The following is a 23,893-nucleotide window of genomic DNA, read 5'->3' as shown; positions in this document are numbered from 1 at the left end:
GTATGTACAATGTACATGATAATTATGGTGCGGCAAAAAATAAATATGAGAAATATATACACCACACTAACTAGAGATTATTCTGTTTTCAATATTCTAACTAAACAATACAATAGCACTTCTACATAAATTTGCCTATTGTCATCTAGATCATCGCAACAGACTCATATTGTACACAAAAATGTTATGGCATTCAGAGAACTTGAGTGTTATCTCAAGTCTCTGTATTTTGAAGGAAGGGAAGGGAATAAACTGGAGCTTGGTTGGGAAAAAATTGAAGTTCTCACGTCGCAAAATAGGCCAATTGACCTAGAACTCCTAATTTATCATCAGCGTGAAAATTGGACCAGTCATGGAAAAAGTTGCTGAGGTTAAAGAATAAAAATTTCATACCTTAATACATTGTGAAGAATAGGCAGCAAAGTAGGATTTAGCTGTCAATATTTTGGGAATAATTATTAATTACACTAGCCCCTCATTATCATCTGGTATCAATTAAGCCATTGACCTGAGACTTCATGTATCTGTCTATTAGGTCAGCAAGAGTTCTTATCAGTGACTTCGGGTCATATATTATCCCCACTTTAGGATCACTTAGGGAGTCAACAACTATCTGCAAAAAAAAAGAGAATTGTAGGATGATTACAAAGTAAATTGCATCTTAAAATGACCGTGGATCCTTACCAAAATAAGAGTACACAGATCCATCATAAATATAACCCTTCATTAAAATATTAATATGTACTAGTATTGTTAAGATCCATTCTGGTGTTTTCCGAAGCACCAAAAAAAAGATCCATTCTGGTCGGTATATGTGGCCAAAATACTCCTTATAAAGACTTGAACAGTCCTTCCCCTTAGAGCTAGCTTTTGAGATTGAGTTAAGACAAATCCATTCTCAATACCAATATAGTATCAAAGCCTAACCTAGACATTATATTGGGCCAACTGTAAATATTCAATCCTGCAAACATGATGCACTATATGTCAGCACTGGTTATTAGAAGGGGGTCCTAAGATCCCACATCAGCTAGTATACAGCCAAATTACTCCCATAAAAACTTGGACAATCCTGTCTTCCAAATTTAGTTGTTGGGGTTGAGCTAGACTTAACGGAGTGAAGGATACCGAGGTTTTCATATTAAAGGCACTACTACTGCAATTTTCTCATACATCATCTAAACATGAGTTTCCACATTATTGAAAGCATGATCAAACTCCTACAACAATGTGGTAATAGTTGATTGAGTCATGGTTTAAACAAGTTTTACATTGATAGAAATCAAAATTAGATCTTAGACAAAAATGTCATCTCTATTCATGAACTTGTCCACAAGAAATCTCGAACAGAACATCTTGGGATATGTAATCATCTCTCAATAATTTGCATAATGAAAAGATTTGGGAGGCATACCACATCAAATATTCCTTGGGAAGCCAAACAGCCAACATCTACTGAAATTTCACTGTCTCTTGGTACCAAAAGGGTATTGATATACTGACTTGGCTGCACCAAATACAAGCAGCACATTAATTACTTTTATCACGTTATTCTTTGTGTACTGTGCTTTTTGGTTTTCATATTCTGTTATAATTGTATCAGAACTTGATGAAACATACACGCACTGTATAATTCATCTTGCATCAAAGGAAGAAAAATACTAAGAGATAGAGTAGATAGAGACATTAGACAGTATTTTTCTAAGGTTTTTCTGGCACATCCTGTTGAAGATATGACAAGAATGACGGAGACAACAGACAAATGCTAAAACTATTGAAGTTAGAGTAGCAGAAAGAGCTCATAGGCACCCCACAAATAATTATACATATCTATGTGAAGATTTCTAGAAAACCAATAATAACAATGATAAGAAAAATAAAAAGTAGAAGTAAACTTTACTTCATAACAATTCTTTTTTATGACAGCAATGATGCTTTGAAATGAATATAATTCCTGTTTAAAAATAGAAAAATATGATTCTCAATTAGCTATGGCACTAAGAAAAAAACTGTGCGTGTGTGATACAGCATTGATGGGATACTTTCAGCTGGAGAAGGGAGGTTGAGGAGGGGGAAGTGAAATCTGTACAAATAGCTGGGTGAATCATTTTGAATTTAGATCACTTACAACACGATAAATAGTATGCATTCAAACTATAATACTGGCCATCTATAGAGAGTAATTATTTTGAACAAGAATCAATACAAAGTTCTCGCTTGGCACCATACAGTTTCAATTGGGAAGGAAAATTCACTCACAAGATTCTGTAAGCGATTGCAAGGGTCTCCATATGTTCGATTTAGAGCGTCCGTAATAGCAGTTACAAAACAAGAAGCTGAAAACTCATTAGTCTCCCGGTCACATGTGCCATTTAACATAAGTACCTATCATTTTTGTAATCTAATTAGTAAAAATTGAGCTAAGAGTATATAGCTTTCAATGTTTGGGTTTACCATTTCTAAGCCAACATTAAATGACCAAAATAACAGATAGTAATATGACAAGGAAAAGTAACATGACAAGGAAACACCTTAAGGCAGGACCTTGAAGAAATAATCTCCCCAATTCCAAGTAATACCTAGAATAACTTGTAAGTCAGTAAACATTGAATGGGAGAATCAAATTGTCACGAACATCGAATGGGAGTAATATAGTAAAAACTGCTTCCAAAAAATTCCTGGAAGAGTTGGACAATCATGTTTTTCAGACATGCATTCACAATATACAAGGAAGAGAAGGCCAGTTATATAAAAGTACCAACTGGTCATATGTTATAAATATGAGTGTTTTCAGACAAATATAATCATCGATGTTGTGAACTGCAAAGGCCAACACTACACTACTATATGTGATTGCAAAAAATGAACACTAAGTGTAAGAATCTTACCAAAGAGGGGCAAATTGAAGTAAAAAGGGAGCCCATGCCATACACAATACAGTCCACATTATTTAATTGTTCTAATACAGCCACATTAGCTGAGGGAAATACCTATTCAAAGAAGAGAAAAAGAAGCACCCATTATAAATTGTTTATCCTAAGGAACTCAATAGCCAAATTAACAAATTTAAAAGCACTTATTAGTATTTTCATAACATAAGAAAAAAAGTAAAATAGCACCCACCCACATAGATTTAAAAAGACAGCATGTTGCATGTTTCATTGAAAAATTAGATGTATTTCATTTCATGTTATAAGCCATCAGATCATTGGCCTGGTCTCCCACTTGGTAATGGCTGAAGAGTGAGCATTCCCCTAGTTCAAGTTTGGACCTTAAGGTCACTAAAATGGAGAGCCTTGTTACAGAACCAAAAATTCTAGTACAGAATAAACAAGGGAAGTTGGACAGCATATGTATGAATGTATAAAATGCAATGAACAATTGCGCCTCTGTGTAGGCACTAGCCAATATATAAAAAATTGTTCCTTAGCAAAATGAGAAAGATATACCACAGATGATAAACAATAGGTCTAAGATATAGATAGAAGGGCAATGGCAATGCTGAATATTTGGAAGGAAAAAATCAAAAAACCACAACTGCTTTCAATGAAGTTATTCATTTGGCTTCCTTTCTATTGTTCTGCTCATAGAACAGAGAGGTTCAGTTGCAGGTACACAAGTAATGACACGCCTGGGTAGGACATCTAACTCCAATTTATAGCTATCTATAATAACAGCCTGGCTGTAAGAAGTGGGATACCTCTACAGCAAATGGTATCAAAGGATGGACTGCTATTTCTCATATTGGCTGGATGTGAGACGTGAAAATCCATTTAAAATAGATTCTCTCTCATCTTAATAGTCTGGCTTTAAGGAATGTGCTCTCCTCTGCATCAAGTTCTCTCGTTGACATCCAATTAGAATGAAGGGTTATATTTTATTCATATTTGTTTTTGTTATTCTTTTGTTCTATCACAGCACATGTTACTCTCCGTCCTGCATGGCTTCTTTGTTATTCTATTATGAACTTATTTTTCTTCCATCAAGAAAAGAGTAAACACATTTTATAATCTAATATTATGTTAAATACATTGCAGAAAGACATCAGATACATGCCAATGCCAATAACTAAATAAATTTCCTTTCTTTCTACTAAATTTTAATTTACAATAAAAATAATTAACTAACTGCTTTTTCTGGTTCCATCTTCCATAGAATCCATTAATATCTTCTTCCTATTGTTGATAGCAATGTGTAACACAATGTGCGAGTCATATATGGCAAAAGTCCTTCAACTAAATGTCGGAAAAGTAGGTCCAACAAGACAAGGCATTTACCTCATGGAGCAAATTTTTTCCCTCACTTGACATGTAGAACACCCGTTTTATTTTTGAAGGAAGTGCTGGAGCTGAAAGACTTTCCTACCCATGAAATAATAAAATTTCAATACCAGAGATATAAGATATAATTGCCAGGAATCAGCAGCCCAGTGTAAAATCTCAATCAACAAATTACAGACTGAGTTTCGCCAGATGGACACACCAATCATTATGATGTATAGTAATCCAGAATGAATGAGAAAACAATTTCCATATTTCAATTTAAAATCAATATCCTTCATCAGTGTAGAAGATAAAGTTCTCTCACCAGAATTGTGTCAAAGAGAACATAAAATCAAAGAAATGAACTCACTAATTTAGACAATATATCTTTTCTAAATTCAAACCAACATCTTTGTCTATTTCCGACTCAATTAACACCAACAGTTAATATATGAATATATTCAAATTCCAATCCAACATCCATGCAACGTCAGCAAACACCACACATTCTTATTAACCTAAAAATACCATCACTATGACTGTTGGATCCCCTTGAAGAACTGAGTGCTCATTTTCTTTCTATAAGAGTCTCAAAAGTTCATACAAGCTTAAGCTTTATCTCAGGCAATTTCCTTTGACATTATTAAAATTCAAACAAATTACTGTAGGGATAGGCATAATGTCACAACATATACACTGGCATACCTTCTTAATAAGCTCCATCGATCCACTGGTTGGATGAGAAATTTCATTTTGCCCCCTTATAATAGTTCCATCCTATATGGATATTAAGAGATAATGCAAGATAATAAGACAATTATTAAAATAAGAGGTCAAACATATCCGCAAACTTATCAAGTTCTTTTAACAAGAAATAAATAAATTTTCCCTAACAATAGCATTTAACCTCTATGAAATCGTAAAAGAATTGCAAGGACAAATAGATGTATAACGTACCAATAATTCACATCCTAATGTGAGCCTGTCATTGGTTGAAATCACCGGGAGAACCAAACTTTCAGGGGGAATATCTGAAACCCGTGAAAACAAAAATATTGCAGCATCTAATGACTGAAAAAATATCCGTGCTCCTGCAAAAAAGAAATTTCCAATGCTGCAAAGTTTATAAAAGTCAGTTACATTGATATAATGCCACAAACCAAAACATCAGTTGGTATGAAATTATGTTTAATTTGGACATAGAACCAGCTCGACAAATACCAACTTATTGTTGGAGTGGCGCAGCGGAACACATGTGGGACTATTTCATTCACAATTGCTACTTCAACACTTATCACCAAAGCAAAACTGAAGTTGCATAAACAATAGATTACAATTTGGAAAACAAAAACTGAAGTTGCAATTGCATTACACTTCAATGTGCTTATGCAATGGCATGCTGACTTTGTAATTATAATATAATGAATATAAAGCAAGCTTATAGAGGGGGAGAAAAAACAATGGCACAAAAAATGAAGTAATAATAAACCAGGGCAAGTATCTTGCTTAATTAGAAATAAACCTGCCATTGCTGAAACAAAAGGATTCTTCAGCCCGGCTAAGAATCTGCCGAAGACAAAAAAAAAAGTTTATTATTGGCATGATATGCAGTGAAGTAATAGACTTCACTCTTAACAAGCAATACCCCTATGTCAAAAACAAATGACTCTGGAAATATAATCAGAAATAGCCTAAGTTAGCAACTAGAAGTCACCTGACTCTGGAAATAAACCAGAAAAGCTCGAATGGTCTCTCTATAAGGTTTTGACACACCTTTCCATAAAGAGTGATCACCTTCAACAATAGAATACCTATAAATGTAACCAGGGTTGAATTTAAAAGAGCTCAAACTATCAAATAATATAAACAAAAGGGTTATGCATTCATTGCATTGAACAGCAATGAGGAAGAAAATGGTACCATTCAGATTTAGCTTGCAGAGGGTCAAGTGGAAGACGATGACCAAGCAAATTCCGAACCGCGAGAGCCTCATTGGTACTTTGATCAGACAATCTCAGACACCTTGAACGTATGTCTCCAACAGCAGGACCACCTGCAATGTAATCACCCAATCAGCAAATCCCTAAATCGCCAAATGTAGAAACAGAAAGCGATACCTACCGAGGACGCGAACGATTTCAGCGGTGCTTCCACCGTCGTCGGAAACAGGGAGAACATGGGCGACGCGAGTGGTGAAGTTCTTAAGCTCTTCGACGACGCCGTTGAAGGCAGTTCCGCCGGAAAAGACGAGTAAAGCGGGTTGAGGGTGAGGAGTGTCGGGGTTTGAGTAACAGCGACGGTGATGTTGATGATGGCGATGGTGAGAAGATGGGAAGAACGCCATTGAAGAAGAAGTGAGGAACCTTGGGAAGGTGTTACAGAAGGTGGGGCCCAACAATGTGTCTACCATGTTCGCAATTCTCGCCAATTCACGTTTTGTATGCGACTGTCTGTGTCGGACACTCGGACTCCACCACCATGCATTTTTAATGTTTTGGATTTTTTTTTATAGGCTTTGATGAAATTATTTAATGTTGATCTTTATTATTTCAATAATATTTCATCCTCATTCATTTCACTCGCGGCTGTACCATATAAGAGATAAAAATAAAAATTAGAGAAGTGTCGAGCAAAATATGTGTAATTTAATGGGAAAATAAAAGAGATTATAAGAGAAAGTAGGCGAAAATATGATGCAAGTAAATAAATCAAAACCCTTATTATTTACTTGGTTTTAAATTCCAGTTTGGCCCAAAAAAAATTAAGGGAGTTATCAGACCATTGCTTGCAGAGTTAGTGAGTGAGACTTCTTTAGGTAGTTTCTTTCCTAGTCAAGACACAAGAGATAATATTATCTTGCACATGAAGTCATGCACATTGTTCACGCTTACAAAAGGAGAGGGGGACTAATAGCTTTTAGAAACATTTTTGGCCTGGAGAAGGTGTATGATAAAATCAGTTGAGACTGATTAATTCGAGTCATGATAAAATATGATTCATGTCATGAAAGAAGGTAGTGACATATCTCACCTCATCTTTGATGATGATGTACTCCTTTACTGTCATGAAAATAAGGATTACCTAAAGTTAAATTTATGCTATTTTGGCTAATTTTTGCAATGCCTATGGGATGGAAGCCAACTTAGAAAAATACATGATGTTTTTCTCTAATAATGTTGATTTTGGGAGGCAACATGAGTTCTCTTATATATCACCCATTTGTAGAGCGACCAATCTTGGGTTACAGGCGAATTTTAGTTTCTGTCCAAGATTTCAGGCGTTGGGCCCCTGATGTTTCATAAATGTGCGATCTGCACCCCTGTGTATAAAACGTGCGGTCAAGGTCCCTGACGTTTCTAAAATGTGCGATTAACATCCTTCCGTCCAAATCCGTTTGGTTCCTCAGTTGACCAAACGGAAAATGCTGACGTGGCATTATTTAATTAATTAAAAATTTATTTTTCAAATAAAATTATTTCAACATTATTTCAAAACATAAAAATAAAAATTATTTCAAAGCAAAATTTATCCTTAATCTTATCATCTTCATCACTCATCTTCTTCATCCAAAACCCACCCAACCAAACAACTCAAAATCCACCCCAATTCCACTGAAAATCAAAAAATTTAAAAAGAACGAAACAAAATTACCCACGAACCTATCAAAATTTAATGTTCTTCAAATTACTTATCTTGCAGCAGTAGCAAAAAATGTAATGTTCTTCAAGCTCCATACCTAGTTACACACAAAACCTATCAAAATCACCCCGAACAAATACTAGATTCAAAACTCAATAACCCTAGACCAAAAAGGTTATGAATTGGTAAAAAAAAAGGGTTATGAATTGCATAAAAAATGGAATTTAGAGAAATCTGAAGAACCCCACATATCTTCATAAAAAACCCATAACTAAGGAACTCAGAAACCCACAAACCCCTTCACTTTCTCCAGATCGAGCAACCATGGAAAGAAAAGCCTTCTTCGACTTCAAACCGACCCCCTCAACCGCGAGCTATGGTTGCATGCGGTGGTTCTTGGTTCTCAGATCTGAACCATCAGACCCATTGAGGTTCTGTGATCATTGGTTCTTCGACCCACACTCTTCCCTCACCTTCTTCGACCCACTGGTTCATATGTCTTAACCCATACCTCACCCCAATCAACACCCAACCAACCTGCAACCTCAACAAATCCACCCCCACCCACCTGCAGCCGCCACCCAACCAACCAGAGGAGAAAGCGGGATCGAGAGAGAGAGAGAGAGAGAGAGAGAGAGAGAGAGAGAGAGAGAGATTTGGGGTTGTGGGGTGAGGTTGGGGTGAGGTGAGGTTGAGGAAGCCATGGAAGGAGGAAGATGAAAGAAGAAGAAAGAAGAAGAAGCGTGAAAGAGGGAGAGAGAGAGGGTCGAGTGTGAGTGAGTGAGAGTCTGAGAGATTTTTTAATTTTTATTATTATTAAGTTTTAATATTTTATTATTTTTATTAGAAAAATGATTTTTTTATGAAATTAAATAAGTGTCACGTTAGCATTCTGTTTGGTCAACAGACGGAACCTAACAGAAGGGCGTTAATCGCACGTTTTAGAAACGTCAGGGACCTTGACCGCACATTTTATACACATGGGGTGCAGATCGCACATTTATAAAACATCATAGGCCCAAAATGGAATTAAGCCTTAGATTTACAAATCTAAGAAAAAAACCATGAAATATCAACACTACAATCACAAATTTACACGCTGATCAATTAACTGATTCCTTTTAGTTCCCATTAATTTAACAATTTTCTATCATTGGAAACTTTTCATTTATATTCACATATACAAATGTGGTAGCTAGCAAGACATGTCAAGGAGACATTTTCGTTTTTTCAAGTTTCAGAGTTGGCAGGTGCCAAAGAATAGCACATATCAGGAAAGTCTAAGTTGCTAAAAAACTTAGTCAACATCAAAATTTAGAAAAAAAACAGAAGTGAAGTCTTTACTCTTTAGTAAGGCAAACTCTTAGAACTAGTGCTGATAACCAAAGACTTCTGATTAGAACACTCCCCAGACGCATTTGCCCTCTGAGTTATAATTTCCAAATTCCTATTCAAACTCTGTTTCACCAAACTCTTCATCAATTTCTTCCCTTCTTTCACATCTCTTTGATTCACAGGTGAGCCCATTGCAAATCTTGGTGTTTGTGGACCTGAATGTGGCCCCATCCTTGTTTGCCTTTCATCCTTAAACCATTGCAACAGTTTCATTGCTCTCTTCTGAGCCAAATCACTCCCCAACAAAACCACTTCAAGAAGCACATGAACAATCCCAGCCTGTGCCATTTTCTCCCTCTGAGATGAGCTTTGATGTGCAAGAATCATCAAAATATAAACAGATAACTCTTGGCATTTGGGTTTATCTTCCCATGACAAGATATCAATGAAGCTTATTGGCACCCTTGAGTTGTTCTCGATTGCTTTCTTTCCCATCAAAGTCACCACCAAGTTCCCAAGAGTGGCTAGTGCCTTTTCTGAAATTTCTTTCACTAAGGACAGTTCCAAGAGGATAGGGACAATCTCATTAGAAACCAAAGGCCCCACATTGTCCAACACAGTTGATAGGTTGTATAAAGCTCCCAAACATGATGCTTTGGTATCAAAATTTGAGCTTGTCTCAAGGATTTCTCTTAGAAATGGGATAAAATCTAATGAAGAATGAGGGAATTGAGTGTTTGCAAGAGAAGACAATGACAAAAGCAACTCTGCAAAATCACTCATTGTTGATTCATCTACAAGGTCAACTGTCTTAGGCAGCTTGGACAATATTCCTGCCTCCATTATCAAAGCCTTGTTCCTGAAGAAATAGTCAAAGCATGTTTTAACTTAGTCAAAGTTTTGGTCAGAAACAAATATATTTAGCATCATCTCAAAGTCAGCATAAATTATAGTCAATTAAGAACTAAACTTCCACTAGCATCATCCTACCATCTTCAATTCATTTTTTCTTTCTTGGATGGGAATAATAATGCAATTTGTATAAACAATAATAAGACCAAGCCAACTAAAATAAATATATCATCTATGGCATTGTGAAGTCAAGCAGAATCTGAAATGTGATCTGTGTTGGAAAATGGAGGTCAACAGAAGACAATAAAATTAAGATAATAGAGGAATCTGATAAACTACTCTATATTTTATAAGCTGTAATTTATATTAAGACAAAATTGTCTCTTCAATATGAACATTGTCCCCTTGTAACTCAACCTACAACCCAGCAACCCAATTGACACATGCAACGCACATTTAGGTATTTAATATTCTTTATGTTTCATCCAACTAATATTGCACATTAAGGCACGGTGGTGACAGTGAGATTTTGGCAAATTTGATCCGAAAATATTGGCTAAATTCCATTCTCAGATTCAATTAGGATGCAAGTTTAATTAGTTTGATAACTTTCAAGTTTCTACAGCCTGTAGGGGAGAATCATAACTCTAAAAGCGAGGCACTGCAACCACCATGCATTTTCCTTGCCTCTGTAATTTCCAAGGTTTGTTTCAATTTACTGTGGAGTCTTGAGCTAAAACCCGCCAAGCCAAACCACAACCACTTGGTATTCATCAATCTTGTCCTTGCTCCCCCAAAAGTCAAAATGATGACTCCACTCTCACCAATAAAACTACTAGATAACATTTTTATCCATTTTAAACACTATGTGAAACAAAAAGACAACAAAAGTATGAGAAAAAAAAGTTTAGTGCTTATTCATGCCCCTTGTACATGATTTCAAGTTAGTGGACCTCAACCCATGTACACATTCAGCTCTAATTTTTTTATGATTTCTTCCATGACAGTATGCTAAACTAAACAATAATTTTGTGTTTTAAGTTCTAACAATTCATTTTGTCTTTCTATGCCATTGGATAGATAGACATCTATTCTAACAAGTTAGACTCTTTAAACTCATCAGATAGGGAACTAATTCAATATTTCAAACAGTGAAATCTAAAGAACTTGAAATTTTAGTCACTAAGTTTCAAACTCGAATTAAACATACAAGTTTCACATCAAGTTGACAACATGTAAGTGTATTATTGAGCTACTTGCTTCTTGTTGATCTTTTTGAAATCAAACAAGAAGAATAAAACACTAAAAACAAAAACAAAAAAGTATAGTGATAAGTAGCATCAACTAAAAGACAAGAAGAAATAAGAAACAGAGTAATTCCAAAAAAAAACTCACGTGTAGGTTCCATCAGCTAGTTGGATCAACGCCGTCAACCCTGCCTGGCGGCGGGTAGCCACCGGCGACGCCACCATCGATACCAACACCGGCACCACCCCGAGTTCCGTTATCAACTTTCTAACCTTGACATCCTCTTTAGCTAACCTTCCAATCTCCTTTGCAGCCACCTCCTTCTCTTCCCAGCTCCCAAAGTGAAGCATCTTCACAGTCCTCTGCAACAGGGTGATCGCAGACTCCTCAAATTCTTCCTCCTCCTCCTCATGCTTCGCCTCCATAACTTGAACTGTTTCAAGATTTTCATCCTTGTTGTTGTTCTGTTCAGCCCTGCTTTTCGCTATGATGAATCGATCAGAGGCGTCACAGCGCTTTCGGGTTGCTTTGGATTGTAGAAACCGTCTGATGCGGGCAAAGAACTGAAGCTTTATGTTCGACACTGCCCAGATAGAAGAAGAAGAAGATGATGATGAATGAGTTGACATGTTTGCTTTGTGAAGTGAGGAGGTAACAAAGTGAGAAATTGAAAAAGTGTATGGTATTTTGATTCTTTTATAATTTTGTTTGCTCGTGCTTGTGAGTTCACAGGCAGAGAAAGAACAGAGGGAGAAGTGAGAGAAAGCGAATCAATGAGACTATTAAAAGAGCTCCGTGAACTTAAAAAATACAGGGGAATTAAGAACAGAGCACATGCACAGAACAGAGTTGTATCGCTTTAATGTAATGGTGAATATTATGGTACATCATCTCAAATTTATGCATTTATTAAGGAATAGATTTAGATACTTGATGTGGTACCTTAAGCTAGATTAATGTGTGCATCAAAGAGAGAAATTGAAAAATAAAGGGTTAATTACATGTTTGGTCTCTATAATTTCATCAACTTGTGATTTTAGTCCTTGTAATTTCAATTGTTAAAACTAAGTTCCTCTATTTATAAAATTGAACTAATTTAGATGTTAACTTATCATCCAATATTTGATGAAAATTTTGATGTAGAGTACAATTTTTTTTTACGTGAATAACATTTTAAGATGACTTACCTCACTTTTAACATAAAAAATTGTGATATATGACAATTTTTTATTCATTATTGGATGACAATTTAACCTATGAATCAAATTTTGAACGTAGAGGGATTTAATTTGAATAAATGAAATTATAGATATCACGTATAAAAAATGTAATTATGCCAAAATAAAATAGAATTGTAAAAAAAAAAACTATTGTATGATCGACATAACTATTTTTAGATATACTACTAGTTGGTAGGACATCACTAACAATCTCAACCTAACTAGTCTTATAAGTTAGTGGGGATGAAATTATAAGAGGACCTGTAGTACATCTCCATTCTCTACCAAACTCAGTTTTAGGGGACCTAACTAGTCTTATAACTTATAGGTTAGGGACTTAAGGTGAACATAAAATAGAGAGTTCTTTTGTTCACCGGTCCCATGTAGAGTGAGAAATATGACTTGGCATTTTGTTCATTAAAAAAGGGGGCAACAATTAACTAAATTTAGAGTTTTAGGGTGTGTTTGGTTAGAGAAGAAAGGGAGAGGAAAGAAAAGTGGAAGGAAAGAAAGAGAAAGGAAAGAAAGGGAAAGGAAAGTGAGAGGATTATTTAAGTTGTTTGGTTTGAGAGAAAAGAAAGGAAAGAAAGTGAAAAGTTTTCTTTTCTCATAATTGATTTGGTTGATAGAGAGAGGAAATAAAGAAAATATAATTGTAAAATGACTTAAATACCCTTAATAAAATAAAATAAATCTATTTTAAAGAAATTTTATTTAATAAATGATATTCTTTCATATTTTTATCTTCCAATAGAAAGTTAAAACAACAAAATACTAAATAGGAAAAATATTATTGACTATTGGAATCCTTATTATTTTATGAAAATTCAAACTATGCACATAATTTGAGAGCTATATAAGAAAAAAAAAACTATCGTAAATGCTTCTAACATTTATCTACGATATATAAATACACTGAAGAAAAAATATAGATCCACGCGATACATTAGATGCGATATATTATTAATGTCATACATTGATATGTAAAAGATAGGAGATTGGATAGCCAATATTAAATCAAATCTCAGACATAATTAAAAAGAAAATAATCTCATAGTACCAAAAAGAAACAATAGCATCTAAGTTAATATTAATATTAGTAGTTTATACACGTCAACAAGTCACTTTAATATGATATATGCAACCTTGACAAAAAAAAATTGTACACAGAACTTGTTTAATATTGAAATAGGGGCTAATTGGTCTTTTCAATTTAATTCACAACACTCCCTCTGTTTTCCGTCCAGTTTAGGGGAGAATTTTTTTTCAAGTAGGGCCCACAAAAAGTGTTATTTCCCTCCCTTTAAAAGTGCAACCAATCAATGGAAAGAAAAGTTTTGGAGTAATTTTCTTTCCATCAACAATCTTTCCATTCCCTTTCCACTAAACCAAACACACCGTTAGACTATGGTTTCGATGTAAACCCACACTCATTGCATGTGGAATCAGGGAGAAGCCCTCCATATATGTTCCTTCGTGGAACCACAAAGCTGGGGCAGTGCACACGCGTCAACATTAAGTAGTTCTGAGTTGGCTGCAAAATCTGATCTGGATCGATGGCTGTGATATTCTCACATGCGTTAGGGACTCTTGATCATGTCAGGTTCCCCTCGTATGAAGGGTGAGGGAGAAGGACAAGTCATTCATTAATTTCTTCGATTATATATGCTTCTGACAAAACAAATTAAACATAAGACATCAATTCATTTAAAACCAAGCAGTTTTTAGATGTATCATAGAGATTTGAGCTATAAAAAGGAAAATGTGGCTATCCTAGCAAGCTAGCCTATGGTGGAACTGAAGTAGCCAGATAGATAGTTAGCACTTAGCAGTGCATTAACACACATCTTTATTGGGGGAAAATAAAAGAGAAATTTCATAAAAGTAAATAGAAATAAAAGAGAAATATATTTAGTTATTAGTTATATGTCGGCATATAAAGTATTTTGGGTGAATAATGAACAAGTTCAATTTAACTAATTAAAAATTACGTTTAAACAAGCTATGAGTGGATCATAACGTAACCAATTTTGACCCACGGAATAGAGAGATTAAGTCATAAGTGAAACAATTTTTGGTATAGTTTTGGGTGGAATTCCATTAGGCCAGGGTGGGTGATATATATAAATTTTGATGTATATTCAAAGTAAAACAGATCATGGTTTTGGCAATTTCATTTCCATGTTGGAGTCCACTACAAAAAATCTATCCATCTGTGTCAATTTGCAGGCAATGAAGTTTCCTCACGTGCGAAGGATTTCCATTTTGATTTTGGGATTGAGGGCGTGCGATACAAGGACATGTAGATGCAAATATGATATGGGTCACTCCAAGACCTTGCGTATCACTAGCAATAGTTTGTTACCGTGATTAAGAATATGATATAAAATTATTCAGTTGACTCTTATTTAAAAACTCAAACTTTTAAATTTTTAGGCAAGAGTTACATGAATAATTTTAAATTATATTCTAACAATTGTTTGGATTATTGTGCGTGATGAACACGCTAGGGTGTGTTTGTATATACATTGCACTAAAACAACTTATTTTTGCTCAATTCGCATTAAGTGTTTCAAGTTTCCCAAACACACATTAAATCAGTCAACTTTCAACAATTTTGGGTTTTATTGTGTGGAATTTCAATGATAACGTTCTTGCCCACAAAACTACAACATCCTTTATCTCCTACACTTGCATAGGCTATATGCATTCGGTGCACCTTTTTCCTCTCTTAATCTTTGCTCGTTGTGCTTGTTTTGAAACATATTGCATGCTTCTTTATGAAGTTTGGAAGCTACCTTATGAGAGACACTCTAATTTAGCATATGTAGTTCGTGATCGTCATGTCTTGGTGTCTTCTTTTTATTTTGTTGGTTTATTACTTATTCTTAGATCTAATAATACAGTTGCAGATTTGTTGGCTAAACATTAGCCGAGTGAATTTGACCGAATTGAAGAAGTTCCTCCCACACCAGTATTATTCATCTTCTAGTTTGATGTAATGACATTTGTGCTTTGTCATATGCGCTTAATGCAATTATTTTGATTTTAAAAAATTACAAAGTGTTATTCAAATCCTTTACCGATTGAATGTAACTTGTAGTTTTTTTTAAACCTAGTTTTTAACTTGTTTCCCTGATAAAACAAAATGCTGATGTGTTACACAAATCCCGTGAAGGTGGATCAATGCACGTGTAGGATTACAAAATTGTGGCTGAGGCCTCTTCACATCAATTATTGCGGCACAGCACAGGGGTTATATCAAGGCAAAACCTGAATTGTGAATTTGTGATTCATCATCACACTCACACGTGGGGATAATTAAGAATGTGGAACTCAAATTATGCAACAGATTCTGAGATTCGTAGCCAACGTGTGAGCAATGAACAATACCTGACCCAATATCCCACTACTGAAATTAAAATTGAAATTTGATTTGTTTAACAAAGGTGGAAGGTATGCAACGTAAGGTACAATTTCTACAACCAACACCAAGTGCAGTGCTACCAAATGGGATAGATAAGAACTTGCAATTTGATCCAATGATGGCTCGTGAGACTAATTACATAGACAAAAAAGTGTAGGGTACAAGACCCACTATGAGCATTCTGTAGAGACTTCAAAGTCACAGGGGGCTTTTAAGAATAATCAATGTTCTAAAACTCCACCATTTGACACTTTTCATTGTTCCTGAGACCAACTCACGAAGCTAGTTTGAATTGAACTTTTCAAGGACAATGTAGAAGGATGATGCGCTGTGTATATTTCTCAAGTGCGTTCGTGGGTCATTCAGCAACTAAGGAAATTGCCTTGTCTTTTCTTTTCAATTATACTTTTTTTTTTTGGTGTTTGTGATTAACTTTGTTGCAGCTAATTGAAGCATAATCTGCACAGAAAAATGAGTGAATGACAGTGAATTCTCAGCTCTTGAAACATCTGTGACTGTGATACAGCTAGCATTTACGTGTATATATTACTTGAAAATCAAGCACATATATATCTAAAATTATAAAAAAACAACTCAAAAAACAGAGAAATGCACCAGCCGGGAATCGAACCCGGGTCTGTACCGTGGCAGGGTACTATTCTACCACTAGACCACTGGTGCAAGTTATTGACAGTTAATTTTGCTCGCGCATATTTATCCAATACAATACACATCAAATATATTATTTTTCAGTCGTGATACCAAAAAGTTTATTTCATCTCATATTAACCAATGTAAATAATAGAGTGAAATAAAATAATATAGTCACCCATTTTATTCTAAATAAAATGATTTAAACAGTAACCTAAAATCTTTTTTTTTGAAAGAACCTAAAATAAAAAAAACTAATATCATTTTCTTCATATCCTAAAAAAATTAATGTTTATTTTAAATTTTAGAAAATTAATTTTGGTGAAATTAAATAGGACTTTGGGGAGCCCACCTTTGCCCCACCATTCCGCATATAGGGATGTTCATGAGACGAATTAAGACAGGTTGAACTTATCTTTCACCTGATCCTAAATATTTGATTGAGTTAGTTTTTAAACTATAAATCTCGAGCTCATCCATAGATTCAAAGAAACCCTATGAGGTGCAAGTCTAGTAAAGATCGGGTCGTAAAAAGATGAGTTCGGGTTGGTCTGTAAGATAAATTGAATGTCACTTTCAATTCACTAATGAAAGAATTATAAACACTTTCTATTTTAAAAAATAATAATTTTAATCCTATTAATGAATTATATATAACATAAATCACATAGATATTACATCATTTGTACTAAATTTTGCATACAAAATGTTCTGATCTAATTACTGAGATGCATTTCTGCTACTCCATCCGTCTCTAATTATAAGGTCTTCTTAAGACAATTATGCTTATTAACAAAGCATGTAATGAAGTTAATTAAAGATTTACAATTAGATTCAGGTTTGAAGGTAAAAATATGTGAAATTCAATTCAAACGAACCCAAACCTTTTTTATTGGTTCGGATTCTCTTTATATCAAGAATCTTTCTAAACCAACCTAAGTGCACCCTTAGTTCAACATAATCAATTTTAAAATTTTACAAGTGAATTTTATAACATTACCCTACAAAAACCAATGTTTTCATAATTGTACCAAAACATAAATCATGTGATTTTTAACATGTTTACACAATTTCAGTAAAATCAATTGTATCAATAATCAATTCTGTTAACGTTATCTAAACACAACTAATTAGTTTCACTTAACTAGTTTGGTACTATTTTTTGTTTTGTCAATGAATTCAGAAACTATTTTTAAAAATAAAAATCTTTTTCGGTTCTACAACATGCGGGCTTGGTCCTGTTAGGCAGTGAGATAGCCCGACTGCATGGTGTAACTGGGCTACGGTCATTTTGGACTTTGTGCCTTAGTTCAATTTTTTTTTCTGTTTTTATTTTCTTCAACCCAAATTCCAAAGAGTGATTTGACCAAAAAAAATATTCCTAAGAATGATGAGATAGCAAGAAAGAAGGAAATGCAACTTTTGACCAAAAAAAAAAAGGAAATGCAACTGTATTATAATAAAAGATGAAAATTTATCATTAGAAAAAAACAATATCATCATATCATCATCGTCTTCTCTCTCTCTTAATACCAAACTATATCTTGTTTGACCGAGCAAAAAAAAGAACTATATCTTAACAGAAACAAAACAGAAAAGAGAGAAGAGAGCGAAAAGAGAGAAGAGAGAGAAAGCTTTCTAACTGAATTTTGTTATTATGATAATTGGTAATTGACACAGTACACAATTGATCTATTTATAACTAAGACTAGCAGCTTACACAATAAGCTACTTCTGCCTAATCCTAATAGTACAATACATCATATATTCCTAACAGAGTGCTATACACTCCATTACTCCCCCCTCAAGCTGCACTGGGTGTGTGTGCAGCATCACACACAGTCAGCTTGTTCCTTAAGGTAAGAAATCTAGTTGTAGGCAGAGGTTTAGTCATGGTATCTGCTATCTGCGATCTGCTGGCAAATGTTGGACCTGAATTTGCTTTTGGAGCACTTTCTCTCGGACAAAAAACAAATCAAGCTCAATGTGCTTTGTTCTGGCATGTAGAACTGGATTGTGAGCAAGAGCAACTGTGGACTGATTGTCACAGTAAAGCTGAGGTGTGGAGGCTGAGACTTTGAGTTCCTGCAGTAAAGATTGAACCCAAAGAATTTCTGCTGTAAGGTGTGCAAGGCTCCTGTATTCGGCCTCTGAGCTACTGCGAGCAACCACTTGTTGCTTCTTGGACCACCAAGAAATTAAGTTGGGACCAAGATAAAGAGCTGCTCCTGAAACTGACCTTCTGTCATCAGCATCAGTAGCCCAGTCTGCATCTGTGAATCCCCTTAATTGTAAAGGATAGTTAAGGGCTGGCTTCATATGAAGACCATAAGAAATTGTACCATGAAGATACCTCAGAATTCTCTTTACTGCTCCCCAATGAGTATCCAAGGGTGATGCCATAAACTGACAAACTTTGCTCTGATACCATAACAGAAACAAAACAGAAAAGAGAGAAGAGAGAGAAAAGAGAGAAGAGAGAGAAAGCTTTCTAACTGAATTTTGTTATTATGATAATTGGTAATTGACACAGTACACAATTGATCTATTTATAACTAAGACTAGCAGCTTACACAATAAAAAACTAAGAATATACCGGCCAGCCCTTAAGAAATTAAGAATGCACATTTTGGAGAACTCTTAACGGAAAACAAAAAACTATAGGATTGTTCACGAGGCATTCGTCATTCACATACTATAAATATGTAAAGCTGATACATGAGGAATGCACACACACATCAAACATTATATTATCTCAATCAATAGTTTTGAGTCATGATGATTTCCCACACCTCAAAACTATTTTTCCTCTTCTTCATCTGCACTACATTCTTATGTCTCTGTTCAAGTTTTAGTGTCCCAACCCAGTACTCTTCCATATTGGGCCCTAACCTTGACAAGCTTCCTTCTCAAGATGAAGCCATCCAACTATTCCACCAATGGAAAAAAGATCATGGCCGAGTCTATCAGGACCTAGGAGAGATGGCAAAGAAATTTGAGAATTTCCTCTCCAATTTGAAGTATATCACAGATTCTAATGCAAAGAGAAAGTCATCTTATGACTTCCTTCTTGGTGTCAACACGTTTGCTGATTGGAGTGCAAATGAGTTCCAAGAAACATTTTTGCATGACATTGACATGCCCAAAGACAATGGTACAAGGAAGCTGAATGACTTAGCTTGCCGTGCCCCTTCATTCTTAGATTGGAGGTCAAAAGGAGCTGTCACTCATGTTAAGGATCAAAAGAACTGTGGTAAGTTTGTTCTGCTTGCAACATTTCTGTTTAGAGTAATACCACCATATGTGTGGTTAAAAAAAAATGAAAATATCTTAATTAAACTGCATGATATAAACATTCTATCTTTCAATGCTTCCCAACGATTTTGAACATTCTATGTTTTCAAACAAACACCCTTAAATAGAGTATATCAGGACATCGTTGGACATGGATCAATAGACATCTTTTCACCCAAATTATGTCTCAATTTTTTGTCACACCAACTAAATACTGTCATGTGAAATAAAAGAAATCAGAGTGAGTGAAAATTTTATTGGTGAGGCACAGAGTACATATTCAATGAGATTGAAATATAGGATAAAACCATTTTACACCGTGAATAAAAAAATTAATTTTTTTCCTTATGGTGTTATTATAGGAAGTTGCTGGGCATTCTCAGCCACAGGAGCCATTGAAGGGATAAATGCAATAGTGACAGGGAAGCTTACCACCCTTTCTGAGCAAGAGCTTGTGGATTGTGAGACTGTAAGCCAAGGTTGCAACAGTGGGTGGGTGGACAAAGCATTTAATTGGGTTGCAAGAAACCGTGGAATTGCTTCGGAAAAAGATTATGCTTATACTGCAAATCAGGGTGTCTGTAGAGCCTCAAAGGTTGATACAATATAAAAACAAGATTCCTATACTAATTCTCTAATCCATTCAATTTTTGAGTTTGCATGTTTGACCCTTTTAAATTTTTTTATATCCTGAAATAGGTTCCAAAGCGTGAAACCATTGATAGTTACTATCAGACAGCTCAATCAGACAATGGACTACTTTGTGCAGCTGCTAAGCAACCTGTTAGTGTGTGTCTTTATGCACCTCAAGACTTTCACCTTTACACATATGTAAGTGTTTAATTAGTACCATTTTTTTCATCAGCTTCTCTTTCTCTCAGAATCAATTTTCAACATTTTTGTTTCCTTTGGTTCAGGGAATCTATGATGGTCCAAACTGTCCGGTGGATTCTGACAGTACAAATCATTGTGTGTTAGTGGTGGGTTATGATTCCAGAGATGGACAAGATTATTGGATTGTGAAGAACTCATGGAGCAAGACATGGGGAATGGATGGTTACATGTGGATCAAAAGGAACACTGGTAAAAAATATGGAGTGTGTGCAATCAATGCCTGGGCTCATGCCCCAATCAAGTACTAGTTCAATTCTAGATTCTTAAACTACAGATCATATGTCCAGAATCCCTTGTAATGCTGTTTTGAATGCGTAAACTCTCAGCAGTATTCAGAAATATGGAAATTAAATAAATGGAAAGGGGTGGAATTTCACCCCAATGATATAATGTATGTTTATGCAACTTACATTTTGTTCTTTAGCGCTGCTTTTATCCACACATGACACAACAACCACACCATCTAACTAAATGTCTCATCCAATTAGTATAACTTTTGATGAAGCTAAAAAAGTTCAATTATTTTATTGGCAAATATTACACCCTTATGATTGAATATATATAAGTAATGTACAATGATTAATTGATATTATATTATAGTGTATGAATTTTTAGATGATGAAAAAATAATCATAAAGTATTCTCTTATTACCACATTTAAAAGGTGATGGTGTAAAATTTTTCATGATGATAATGAGTATCACATGATGGATACAATAAATAAATAGAATAAAAATTGATGATAAAAAACAAATGCATGTAAAATCAAACTATGACACGTAACTTGAAAAGGATGCACATTGATGCATACCTATCTATAACTAAATAATCTGAAATATATCTAATATTTTAAAGCTATTTTTTAAATGTGTTAAAAGAAATTGAGAAAGCATTATAAATTCGTGAAACTGATATATGAGAATGCACATCAAACATTTTACTAATTCAATCAATAGTTTGAATACACATATGATGATTTCCCACACCTCAAACATATTTCTGCTCTTCTTCATATGCACTACATTCTCATGTCTCTCTTCAAGCTTTAGAATCCCAACCCCTTACTCCTCCATAATGGGCCCAAACCTTGACAAGCTTCCTTCTCAAGATGAAGCCATACAACTATTCCAACAATGGAAAAAAGACCATGGCCGGGTCTACAAAGACCTAGGAGAGATGGCAAAGAAATTTGAGATTTTCCTCTCCAATTTGAAGTATATTACAGAGTCTAATGCAAAGAGAAAATCACCTCATGACTTCCTTCTTGGTCTGAACAAGTTTGCTGATTGGAGTGCCAAGGAGTTCCAAGAAACATACCTACATGAGCTTGACATGCCTAAAGAAGAGAGTAGCATCATGAAATTGGATGACTTACCCTGTGATGCCCCTTCATCATTAGATTGGAGGTCAAAAGGAGTTGTCACTCATGTCAAGGATCAAGAGGACTGTGGTATGTTTGCAGATTTTATTTCAGAAAAAAAAAAGACAAACCGGATGACGCTATAAAGCTCCCGTTATGATTGGTTAAATTCAATTTAACACACCACACCACACCACACCAAGTTGTATAAGACATTGCTACGGCATTTGCAAATATTAAACTCTAATTTATGTTTTCCAACAATTTGTTGTTTATATATTAGGAAGTTGTTGGGCATTTTCAGTGGTGGGCGCCATTGAAGGAATAAATGCAATAAATACAGGGAGGCTTACAAGGCTTTCTGAGCAAGAGCTTCTCGATTGCGACCGTGTAAGCAAAGGTTGTGGAGGTGGATGGGCGGATAAAGCGTTGGATTGGGTTGTAAGAAACGGTGGGATTGCTTCCGAACAGGATTATACTTATACTGCAAAGCAGGTTGCCTGCAAAGCCTCACAGGTTTGGATCGTGTGTTTAATTTCTATCAATTAATATCTTCCTGTCACTGATTTAATTTAAGAGTTAATTTTTTTTAATCTCCCCCTTAATTTTTTCCTTAAGTAGATTCCAAATAATGCAACCGTTGATGGATATTATCACGTAGACAAATCAGAGAATGGATTGTTGTGTGCAGCTGCTCAGCAGCCTATTAGTGTGTGTCTGTATGCACACTCGGATGACTTTGCAAATTACAATTATGTAAGTCTATTGCAATTTGTTGCGTCATCCATTTTAGTTTATTCACTTAATTCTAAATAATTAAGCAGCATGGAATTATATATATATTTTTTCTCTATCGCACAGGGAGTGTATGATGGGACCAACTGTCCAGTAGTTTCTGTCCAGGTGAATCACTGCATGTTAATAGTTGGTTATGATTCCGTAGACGGTCAAGATTATTGGATAGTAAAGAATTCATGGGGTTCAACATGGGGAATGGATGGTTATATGTGGATCAAAAGAAACACTGGTAAAGAAAGAGGGGTGTGTGACATCAATGAATGGGCTTATGCCCCCAACCAAATATCTTTGGAGCAAGAGGGAAGCCAAGTATTATAGTTTGGATGTAAGGTTACACGCTTTTATATAATTATAACATGAATTATATATGTATTTGATATGTATGTCTTTGTTCATACCAGCAGCCATCAGCCATCTTCTGTTTTGAATATGAATGTTCTCAACAGTAATTGAGAGGTCATAGGCATAAATAAATGAAGTGATATGGACCTCAATGATGTAATATATAAAATCATGACTATAAAGGTCAATGTACTTGTATTGTGTATCATAAGATAATGTAGGATGTTTGTGCAACTTGCATTATTATTTAATCTTTATAGGTTTGCTCTCTCCCAAGAACAACACATAAGAGTTGTTCGAGAGATTAAGACTATGGTAGCGTTTAAAATTGAACAGAACAAGACAGAACGGAACATAACAGAACCTAACATAATGGAACAGGACATATTTTTTATATGCACCGTGTTTGGTGAATACAAAACGAACAGAACAGGACCACATGATTAATTACATACATACCCCTATCATATTTAAAACTTCGTTAAACATAAAAAAAATAGAATAACTTGTATACAAATTAACTAAAAACTTTAAAAATTAGAATTATCATAGTTTACAATAAATATTTGTC

General features: G+C 34.9%; 4 protein-coding genes and 1 non-coding gene across 8 annotated transcripts; 2 read left to right on the top strand and 3 right to left on the bottom strand.

Moving 5' to 3' along the window:
- Positions 1-12: 12 nt before the first annotated feature.
- On the bottom strand, positions 13-6,756 carry LOC130723291 (uncharacterized protein YNL011C). Of its 4 annotated transcripts, none has more exons than XM_057574281.1 (13): positions 6,384-6,756; positions 6,183-6,315; positions 5,977-6,073; positions 5,785-5,828; positions 5,484-5,570; positions 5,220-5,376; positions 4,968-5,039; positions 4,278-4,361; positions 2,889-2,990; positions 2,532-2,579; positions 2,260-2,385; positions 1,415-1,507; positions 13-613 (listed from the first exon to the last, which is right to left on the bottom strand). In XM_057574281.1, exons 1-13 carry the CDS (start codon positions 6,670-6,672, stop codon positions 482-484), a joined length of 1,464 nt encoding a protein of 487 aa, XP_057430264.1. In that variant the 5' UTR covers positions 6,673-6,756; the 3' UTR covers positions 13-481. The 4 variants fall into 4 exon arrangements, with proteins under 4 accessions (XP_057430264.1, XP_057430265.1, XP_057430267.1 ...); XM_057574282.1 differs by having other exon boundaries at positions 5,220-5,353; positions 5,488-5,570; XM_057574284.1 differs by having other exon boundaries at positions 5,977-6,056; positions 6,384-6,523.
- A 2,229-nt stretch (positions 6,757-8,985) lies between these two features.
- LOC130726055 (U-box domain-containing protein 7) lies at positions 8,986-12,218 on the bottom strand. The gene is made up of 2 exons (XM_057577274.1): positions 11,484-12,218; positions 8,986-10,095 (listed from the first exon to the last, which is right to left on the bottom strand). The coding sequence occupies exons 1-2, from the start codon at positions 11,963-11,965 to the stop codon at positions 9,249-9,251; spliced, it is 1,329 nt and encodes a 442-aa protein (XP_057433257.1). The 5' UTR covers positions 11,966-12,218; the 3' UTR covers positions 8,986-9,248.
- Positions 12,219-16,593: 4,375 nt separating this feature from the next.
- TRNAG-GCC (transfer RNA glycine (anticodon GCC)) lies at positions 16,594-16,664 on the bottom strand. The gene has a single exon. It is a non-coding gene; the product is annotated as a tRNA-Gly (tRNA).
- Positions 16,665-19,409: 2,745 nt separating this feature from the next.
- Positions 19,410-21,128, top strand: LOC130725769 (ervatamin-B-like). The gene is made up of 4 exons (XM_057576962.1): positions 19,410-19,887; positions 20,291-20,523; positions 20,628-20,759; positions 20,846-21,128. The coding sequence occupies exons 1-4, from the start codon at positions 19,410-19,412 to the stop codon at positions 21,068-21,070; spliced, it is 1,068 nt and encodes a 355-aa protein (XP_057432945.1). The 3' UTR covers positions 21,071-21,128.
- A 663-nt stretch (positions 21,129-21,791) lies between these two features.
- LOC130726872 (ervatamin-B-like) lies at positions 21,792-23,556 on the top strand. The gene is made up of 4 exons (XM_057578193.1): positions 21,792-22,272; positions 22,466-22,698; positions 22,804-22,938; positions 23,044-23,556. The coding sequence occupies exons 1-4, from the start codon at positions 21,792-21,794 to the stop codon at positions 23,296-23,298; spliced, it is 1,104 nt and encodes a 367-aa protein (XP_057434176.1). The 3' UTR covers positions 23,299-23,556.
- Positions 23,557-23,893: the final 337 nt, after the last annotated feature.

The sequence above is a fragment of the Lotus japonicus genome, chromosome 6, assembly GCF_012489685.1.
Source record: "Lotus japonicus ecotype B-129 chromosome 6, LjGifu_v1.2".
Lineage (NCBI taxonomy): Eukaryota > Viridiplantae > Streptophyta > Magnoliopsida > Fabales > Fabaceae > Lotus > Lotus japonicus.
The sequence above is the reverse complement of the archived record's forward strand: the minus strand, read 5'-3'. Positions and strand labels throughout refer to the sequence as shown.